This window comes from Notamacropus eugenii, chromosome 4, assembly GCF_028372415.1.
Source record: "Notamacropus eugenii isolate mMacEug1 chromosome 4, mMacEug1.pri_v2, whole genome shotgun sequence".
NCBI classification, from domain to species: domain Eukaryota; kingdom Metazoa; phylum Chordata; class Mammalia; order Diprotodontia; family Macropodidae; genus Notamacropus; species Notamacropus eugenii.
In genome coordinates, this window is record NC_092875.1 from 331881090 (window position 1) to 331891280 (window position 10191).

General features: G+C 35.6%; 1 protein-coding gene across 2 annotated transcripts in view; it reads left to right on the forward strand.

The window, feature by feature from the left end:
* RIT2 (Ras like without CAAX 2) overlaps positions 1-9858 on the forward strand; it is a 523011-nt gene extending 513153 nt beyond the window's left edge. For both annotated transcript variants that reach the window (XM_072605261.1, XM_072605262.1), the window contains one exon: positions 9354-9858. In XM_072605261.1, coding sequence (XP_072461362.1) covers positions 9354-9581 — 228 coding nt within the window. In that variant the 3' untranslated portion in view covers positions 9582-9858. The remainder of the gene's footprint in view (positions 1-9353) is intronic.
* The last annotated feature ends 333 nt before the right edge of the window (positions 9859-10191 follow it).

Below are 10191 nucleotides of genomic sequence, written 5' to 3' on the forward strand. Positions count from 1 at the left end.
AATACCTAGGTATGAAGAAATTTGAGTTCTCTTCTTGCCCCAACTAATAACTAACTAAGTAAACTTGGAAAACTCATGTAAACCTCTTTGAAGTTCTGTTTTCCTTTCTTGGAAATGAGGGGATTTTATTTAATAATTTCTAAGGGTTCTTCCACCTTTCAAATTCTATGGTTATAATACATATTTATTTTTTTTTTACTAATTTATATCAATATCTTACTCTGGCAATTTAAATATACATACATACATGTATAATAATATTGATGAAATTTGGAATTCTCAAGGCAAAATAAGCAAAAATTATTGCAGACATTTCTTGCTATTGGTAAGTGTTTCAGTATTAACCTTTTTCCTTCTTTATATCAAATATTGGCTGCTATAGCAACCTTCACCCTTTTCTCTTTCTCTCCTCTCTTCCCTACCCCAACCAACTCACTAGATTTTCTCAGATGAAAAGCACAAGACCTTGGGGACTTCAAATATTCCATTGAACAAAGCATACTAAACCCTCTGCCCTAGAGCCATTTCTGTTGCCATAGCTCAGAAAGTCCATGTATATACATACTGTTTATTATCTCTTGCTTTCCTCTTTGTTAATCACTATCTCTTCAGAACAGCATGTGAAACAAAAGAAATAGAGCCTAGTGCCTTTTACATAGTAGGCACTAAATATTTGCTAACTGATAAATTGAATTCTTTCTACCAAATGACTCATTCTAAAATTCATTGCATAAAGCTGAGTGTTTTAACTCTATCCTTTGGATATGAATGTCACTTACTACTCACTCCATTGTAAAGATAGGAATCTAAGCATTAGGCCAATAAGGAACATGCTGCCAGATACACTAAATGCCAGACATGGAGCTTATGCTGATCACTTGATCTCAGACCTGGACTTTTGCTCTATGTCCCGAGTCAGTATATATATATATATTTCAAATTGTAGCAGCAGCTTATTAAAGATTCTTCAGCATCATCAGCAGGAAATGGAGAAGCTCTTTGTGATCTAGAGAAATATGACGTTTTTTGAAATGAAAATAAAAATCCTGGCCCAGAAATCAGTATATACTATGACATGAACCATCTTTCTGTTATGAGGTCCCTTGTCTTTCTGTTTCAACATCTTTACACATCCTTTTCTATTTTCCTGTTATCAAATCAGATGGGTAACTGCAGTTGCTTTTACTAATTCTGATGCCCATTGTCTCAAGCCCTTGTTCAAATTCAGTGTGATAGAATGAACACTGGCTTTTGTGCCTAAAGTTTCAGAAGACCTGTGTTCAAGTTTTTATTCTCTTATTGACTATGTGATTATGGACAAGTCATTACAGTTGTCTCAGCTTCAGTTTCCATAAATGTAAAATAGGAAGTTGTAGTATGCTGAAATGACCACAGACCACGGCAAGGGTGACCTGGTTTCAAATCCCATCTCTGACACTGGTAATCTATGTTCCTATTGTCAAAGCAAAAGAACATTTTGAGACTCAATATCGTCATACATAAAATGATGATAATTTTATTACCTGACAAGTTATGGTGAGACTCAGATAACATATATATGATATATATATGTATGTATATATAGAACACTTTGCAAAGATTAAATCATAAATGTCAACCATAATTGTTTTCTCTGAAGTTCTCATAATTTTCAAGTCAATTTGTCAAAGACTATACAATTTATAAACAGTTTACTAATACTTCTTAGTTCTTGTCATTGTGTTATGAAGAAAGAAAAGGAAGAGAATGAATAGGTTGTATCGTTAGTCAGGCTTGGACAAAATTTTAGCATAAGCAGTTAGTCTTTCAAATCCTCAATATCCTTTTCTTTTAAAAAATTATTTTAGATTCAAACACCAAAACACAAATACAGAACAGAAAAAAGAAACAACAACATATCATAAACTTAAATATTGAAACTTGAATACAGAGTAAGAAAGAAAAAAAGCATGTCACATGCAAAGCCAAACATCAGAGAGAACTCAAAATATGTAAAAATAAATTTTCATTTCAGGAAAGCCTGTATGATAACGAATATTGTTGTGTTGAGGACTCACCATTTTTCTTTGCTTCCTTATAAGTTTTCTTTTGTTCTCTGTTGTGTACTATTTTACTTTGTTATTTTTTTCTTTCTCTTCCACCCCAGAAGGATACAATCAAGAATTCCTATATTCATCTCCCATGTTAGTGTCCATTAAACTTATTCAACTATCCCTCACCTTCAGCACTGTTACTTTTGGAGGTGCTTCATGCTCCAAAATACATACTCCCTTATTTACTGGGTCATGGGCAAAATGAATTTCAATTGAAAAATCTGTACCAACCAGATAAGCATGTTCCTTTGGACTGACTCAGGCTTCAGTTCTGGGCCATTTTGTTTGATATGTTCACCAATGATGTACTCTGCTATTGTTAATGTTATGTAGAATGCTTCCAACCATATTCAGGAGGGCATGGGCAAGTTATAACTTGCTCAGAGGAGGGTGATATCTGGAAGGGTGTGCTGGAGCCAACTCTAACCAGCTCATGAGGGCCATTTATTAAATTTTCAGTGCATTTCTACCTCACAAATTAGCAAATGTTACAAATCATAGATTGATTATTTTAGATTTAAGATAGTGATAGAAAAAATGTTAGTAAAGCAGATTAGAATTTTTTCCCACTTATATTTAACTTAAAATAGAGATAGCTGTTAAACATTTAACAGCATACCTCTGGTGATATATATCAAGAGAGAGCATTAAATCATGCCACATGAAAATCAATTAAAGAAACTTGGGATGTGTAACCTAAAGTAGAAAAGTCATGAGGAGAAGAAAGGAGTGTGTGGGGGGTGAGTGAGATAGAGAAAATATGACATTATTTTCAATGTTTTCAAGTCACTGAAGTACTGCCATATAGAAGAGAGATTATACCTCTTCTGCTTGAAGCCCAATGGCAGAATATAGACCAATGGGTGCAAAGTACTGTGTTTGGGGAAGAAGCCAGCTCAGTATAAAGAGAAACTGCATAACTATTGGAGCTGAAATATGAGCTCTTTGTTGATACTATTCTGTCATTTTTTCAGTTATATTTGACTCTTCATGTTTCCATCTGGAGTTTCCTTGCCCAAGATACTGGAGTGGTTTGGCATTTGCTTCTTGAGCTCATTTTGTAGATGAGAAAACTGAGGCAAACATGGTTAAGTGACTTGCCCAGGGTCACTGACAGCAAGACAGCTAGTAACTATCTGAGGCCAGATTTGAACTCATGAAGATGAGTCTTCTTGGCCACCTATCTGCCCACAAATTATTTAAGAGGAGCCTATAAGATCACTTGACACAAATATTGTAGAATTTATTTATGCCTGTGATGGGAATTGGACTAGTTTGTAGTGGCTAAACAAAGGAGAAAAATTAATTAGGTTTTAAAGTAAAAAAAAAAAAAAAAAAAAAAGCTTTGTTCTCATCTTTTAGGATTATTTTTAATAATAACACATTTGCATTACCCCCAAACTTAAGAAATTACATCCCTCACAGTGATGTAGATGGGTTCAAATATTATTCCCATACCATAGATGAAGAAGCTAAAGCACAGAAAGGTTAAATAATTCATGCAGCTGGGAGGTGTCAAAACTAGAACTCAAATCCTAGTTTTCTTACTCAAAATCAGGTACACTTCAAACTGAACTATGATCAAAAGCATTTCTGCATGTCACCTAAGTTGTTGCCCCAATTTTCCTTTTTGCTTAATTTTGTGAACCTGACATTCTTCACCTCAGAGTTTATTTTCATCAGTAAATTTAAGTTATCTTTGGTATTGTATTTGATATTTCCCTTTCTTTTACTTCCTACATCATTGGTATTTGTCATCAGATATTTTCAATTATGTCTCCACACTATCTCTCAAATATGTACCATCCCTCTCTTATAATTGTCACCAATCTAATAAACATTTTGAATAACTACCTACCTTTTTCCCCCTGCAATAGTAGGTTTTCCTAACCTCTTTCCCCTCCAAGTTCCTCTTTCTCTCCATGTGAGAACACAAATCATCATCTTAAGGGCAAGATTGCTCCCCTTCATCTCATTCTTTCCTTTAGCAATTGGAAATACTTTTTTAAATGCTATGGGAAATTTGCATAGCCATTTCAGTTGTCTTGGAGGAAGATCAAAAGGTAAAAGCAAAGCAAATGAGAGGGTGTCTTTGAACACCAAGATGCATGTAAAGATATCTCTGTATTTGGAAAACAAACTACCTAGGTGCTGGAGCAAAAAGAAAGGGAGAGAAAATGAAACAGACTTTTAGGATGAAGGATGAGTCTATCCTATTCATCCTTTCATGATATCTAAAGGATGGGGGGAAGAAAAATGGAAGACTTTCAGGGCTTTCCTGTTGAGGACATCAGAATGTCTATGTGTCTATTTGTGTCTGTGCTTACTCACATGCACGTGCGCTCATGTGCACGTGCGTGTGTGTGTGTGTGTGTGTGTGTGTGTGTGTGCGTATTCCTTGATTTGAATGTCTCACAAAGACAACCATGTAACGCGGTAGCTTTAAGAATTAAAAGGCTGAGAGAAAGGCAATTTGATTCTTTGATTTCCTGGCAATTTAAAAAGTGAAAGTTGAGAAATGTCTTGAGTCAGTTTAGAAGATGATTTAATTTGTAGTCTCTCTGCCAAGTCAGCAAAAAGATGTATGTTTTATCTATGAAGTATGAGGATCTATAAAGGATATGTGAAGAAAAGATCATAGCAAAGTCCCTGCTTGCTTCATGAGGAATAGATAATACTATCCAGTGATTATATTGAAGCTTGAAACAGAGATGAGTTCCGCAACAATACGTTTAGTGAAGTTGGACTATACCCATGACATTCAGGGTCTACCATCACAATCTGTTGTTGCCCTACTTTTGCAGCCTTATTTTATATAACCCATTCTATGCTTTCTACTCTTTTTTCTTTTTTATGCGATTCCCTTATACTTAAAATCCCTCTCTACCCGAAACACATTCCAACACACACCACACAAGCATACTCTCTAGCTGTTGAACACAACTCTTCAAATCTAGCTGAAATGATTCCTTTTCTATGAGGCATTTCCTGATTGTTCCCCTCCCTCGTACCTCATGTAACACTTTATTGGAACCTCTCAAGCAAACAAGGATAGTTATTTATGTTTGTGATAAATCTTCTGAACCAAGACCTTAGTTATTTTTTGTAAACTACCTCATCTCCCACTTTTACCCTTAGCTTAGTGCTCAGTCCCAAGTAGGTGCATATTAAATGTTAAAATGAGATGAAATTCTCTTGTGCAATCAGATAAAAATGAGAAATTAACTTTTTTAGAAGTTTAATTCTTTTGATCAATATGTCCATAAATGAAGACACAGTACTCTCCCTGGAACAGGTAGAGGGAGAAGGTAAAATTCTTCACATCATTAATACTCTAGGCATCAAATTACTCTGATTCTTCTCTTAAAAAAATATAGCTAAGAACTCAGGATTTCAAGTCTTCTGCTGCTTATGTAAGTAAATGAAAAGTTTTAGATCCCCAAATCTCCAGGCCCAGTATGGGGTCCAATGTGGCCATCATTGACAGCAAGACTTCCTTAATGAAAACAAATGTGGCACAAATAGAGATGATAAAAAGTACCAGAGGTACCAAAGGGGGCACTTATGGTATACTAAGTTTCTTAACAGGGCCTAGTAGGGTCAACTGAGAGAAGAATTTGCTTGCACAGCTTCCTATGGAAAACAAAACCTATCTTTCTAGCAATCTCTCCTTATCCAAGGTTAGTAATTATAGGCTGTTTTATATAACCATCTTTTGTGTTACAAAGCATGCTAAAACTTTCTAGGCAATTGCCTTTGCTACAGCTACCTTTCAAATATTCTTTTTAAAAATCATTAAGGGTATGTGTATTTATTTGTGTGTGCATGTTAGTGCATGTGCATACATGTGGTGTAGTATAATCACATTAATCATATTCAGGTAAAAGCTAATAACTAAAAAAAACCCCACAATAATAGAAGCTTCGAAAGTCAGCAAATTGTATAGAATCATGCTTTAATTGCTAGAAATGCTCAAAGGTTCCCACTGGCAGCTGGGGCCCAGGCTGAAATGGCCTCTGTTTGCAGTTCTACCCCAGCAGTCCTCTCACCCCCGTACATCTGTGACTTTATTCTTAGGTCTGTTCTGACAGATGGGTAATGGCATTTCAGGGAGTAATTGGTAGATGCCATGGTGCTTTTCCTCCTCACGAAAGGTCACTTATATTAAGGAGATGGTACTCTTGGTTCATCAAATTTTTCCTATGTCTTATCAGGACTTTTTTTCTTTCATTCGGGGGGTGGTGGTAAGGTTGGGCTTTATCTTTGTTGTATAATCTTGTATAAAGCTATATATAGCTTTATGAGGGAAGTCAGAGAGCTTGTATTTGAGTCTCACCTTAGATATTTACAAACTGTGTAGTCCTGTGCAAATACCTTAGCTTCTTGAAACCTCAGTTTCTCTCTCTGCAAAAATAGGTATCAAAATATATTCATTACCTTGGAATACTGTTGTGAACTAAGTTCTTTCTAAATATTAAATATATATATGTATATATGTGTGTGTATATATAGTTAGTATGCACAGCTAATAATTAATAATAAATAATAAAGTTAATAGCCATGTTTCTTTCTCCAATATATCTAAACTCTCTAAAGTCTCAATTTCTCTATCTGCAAAATGAGGATCTAAATGCTTGTATTATCTACTAGTATGCTTTATGTAAATTCCAGTTATTACGTTATTTATCTCGACATGATTATCTTAGAGTCCTTCAAGGGGTCTTTTAAGAAGTTTCAATGTGCTTGAAACATCTGTATCAATGAGTGTTGTTATAGGTAACAAAGTATCATGTTGTTGCAGAAAAACACTGGACCTAATACATGTAGGTTCAAATCATCTCTATCAACAGACCCAGACTTTAACCTTGGACAGCTACTTCCTTTCTAAGGGCTTCGGTTTTGTCATTTGGAAAATGTATGGTTTGGAGTAGATTAAAGTCCATTCTTATCCTTAAACTCTGGTTGTTGACCAGGAGTCCAGGAGCCTAAGTTTATGGTACTATACTTCCATAAGCTCTATGACTGGCAGGAAGATTTTTAAATTCCATGGGCCTATATTTTTATTTTACCTTTAAAAGACAAACATTATTCTAAATAATTTTGAAATCATATTCCAACTCTATGAACCTAATCCCTGATCATACTATATTTTGTATGTTAATTGCTTGTGAAAAGTCTTTTTCTATGATTTGGATAATGAAATTAAATGGATATGAGACAATGTCTCCCTAAAACAGCAGTTCCTGGGGCAGAAAGGCTCTTGTGAACCTTTTAAAACAACTTCCTGAGCAATGGGATCAGGGTAAGGGGGTGAGGGCATTAGGCCAATGGAATAGGCATTTGGATTTAGAGGATCCGTCCTGGAAATATGACTTAGCAAGCTACTAGCTGTGTGGATCTGGGCAAAATATTGTAAACATGCTAAACTTAGTTTCTCTTTTTCTAAAATGGGACTATTAATATTTTCATTATACATTTCACAATATTAATATTACTATGAACTCTAGGTATGCCCTCCCCCCCCCCCATACACACATACATACAAAATCTTTTAAAGGAGGAAGGAATCTTACATTGGAACAAAGATTGAACTTTAGGAACTAGACAAGAATATGAAATGAAAGTCAGAGACATCAGTATAAGGGAGAATTCAATACCAAATAAGAAAATTTATAATAAAGAATTACTAAAGCTGGACTTAGAATCCATTCTCTTCAGCTGTGATGAGGAAAAGGAAAAGTAGGGGTAGGAAGGGAAGAAAGAGACTGGCATTGTGCAAAGCACTTTACAAACATTATTTCATTTGATCCTCAGCAACTTTATGATGTAGGTGATGTGATTTTTACCATTTCATAATTGAGGAAACTGAGGCAAACAGAGGTCAAGTGATTTACTCAAGACCACTCAAGTAGTAAACATCTGAGGCTGGATTTGAACTCAAATCTACCTGACTCCAGGTCCAGTAGTCTGTCCACTGTGCCAACTAGCTACACACAAACTAATTTCATAATGATGATAACAATAATAATAGCTATCATTTACATAGTGTTTGATATATGCCAGGCATTGTGCTAGGCACTTTACAATTATTAAATAATTTGATCCTCACAACAACCCTGAGAGGTAGGTACTATTAGTCTTCACATTTTATAGATGAAGAAACTGAGGCAAGAAATGCTTAAATAATTTGTCCAGGGTCACACAGCTAGCAAGTGTCTGAGGCATGATTTAAACTGAGATGTTCCTGACTCCAAGCCCACCTATTATGCCACCTGGCTGCCCCAAACATAATTTGCAAATAGCTTCTACCTGTGCAATCTTACTGCCTCTAGTAAAATATGAGTGATATATTCAGAAAGGAGAGTCTGTGGAGTTAGCATAGACTTAGGATGAAGAAGTTTGGAATCTATGAGGCTTAGTAGATAGAGTTCTGGGTCAGAAGGATCTGAGTTCAAATCTACCTCAGATACTTGCTATTTGACCTGGGCAAGTCACTTAACCCTGTTTGTTTCAGTTCCATAATCTGTAAAATGAGATGGAAAAGGAAATGGCAAACTCCAAATTTTTTGCCAAGAAAACCTCAAATGGCTTCATCAAGACATGACTAATTAACAAAACAACAAATATGAAGGGGAAAAAGAGGGAAGAGCTAAAAGAGTTGTTCACCTCCTATGTTGACTTTTCTCCAAGCTCTCAGGTAGTAATAAAAAAAAGGAAACTTGGGTACTTCTAGAATGAGTGGACGAATTATTAGTTTGCAGAATGGAGACACACACCAGGTACCATAATATAAGTGCAAAAATCTTGGATGTTAGAAGCCACTTTAATCCCAATACTGGGATTGAAGTTAGGAGACTTGGTTAGTAGTTCTTTATTTACTCACTTGCTAAACTGTGGAACTGTGGAACCTATCAGTTCATTTTCATGGGCTACATTTCTTCATTCACAAAATGAGGCACTGAAAGACTCATTGTGTCTTGAGTTCATGGGATTTAAAGCTAGGAAGCAAATGCAAAAATCACTAGGTCCAAAAAATTACATTTTACAGATGAGGAAACTGAGGCCAATAATGGTAAAGTTATTTGCTCAAGGTAGCATAATTCTGACAGCTCAAAAACAATCAATAAATCTATATATTTGACCTCTTTTTATACAAATTCAAACATGTCATGGTTTAGATTAAACACTTCACGAAGAAAAGTCATTGAGATCTATGTTGCTTAAAATAAATAACAATGCTTCATCCCTTTTTTGCCTTAGGTATCCACCGAAGAAGGTTTGAATCTCGCCCGAGAGTATACCTGTGCATTCTTTGAGACCTCAGCAGCCCTGCGTTTCTATGTTGATGATGTTTTTTATGGCTTGGTGAGGGAAATTCGTAAGAAAGAATCCATGCCATCTTTGATGGGGAAAAAGTTGAAAAGAAAAGACAGTCTTTGGAGAAAATTAAAAGGCTCTCTGAAGAAGAAGAGGGAAAATATGACATGACCCTTCAGTCTAAGACTGACTGACTCATCTTTTTCTCTCCAGAGCTGATCAGTCTGACAATTACAGATGTAGCATTTCATTAAACAACCTCTGATTTCCCACATTTTTTTCCCTTCTTCTTCAACTCTGCCTGTAGGTAAAAACAAGATCTACATATCTGTATTTCCTGAGGTGATGCTGTTTTGTCTTTAAGATTTGGATGGATTTTTTCAATCTACCAAGTATGCAGTTTATTTTTTACAATATATCACTAAATAAAATTGACATTCCAATTGCCTCCTTTCCTTTGAAAGAGTCTGGCTTCAGTTGGTATGCTGTCAAGTTATGGAGGAAATATTCAAAATCATGACTGGAATGATAAAAGGCTCTAGGGATCTGCCATTTCCTGATAAGACTGTGTTTGTTTGTATACTGAGAAGCTCAGGAAATAATACAGAAATCCAGGAAAACATTCAGGGCTGGAGTCTCTCTCCCCATCTTTCCTGAAGCGTAACAATCACTGAGCTCCCTTCTGGAGTGCTCCCCAGATGAGGCTCAGGAATGCCTTGGGGAATTATTGATAATAGTCACTAGTAGGGGATCAATGGAGAAAATGGAATTAATTCAGTCT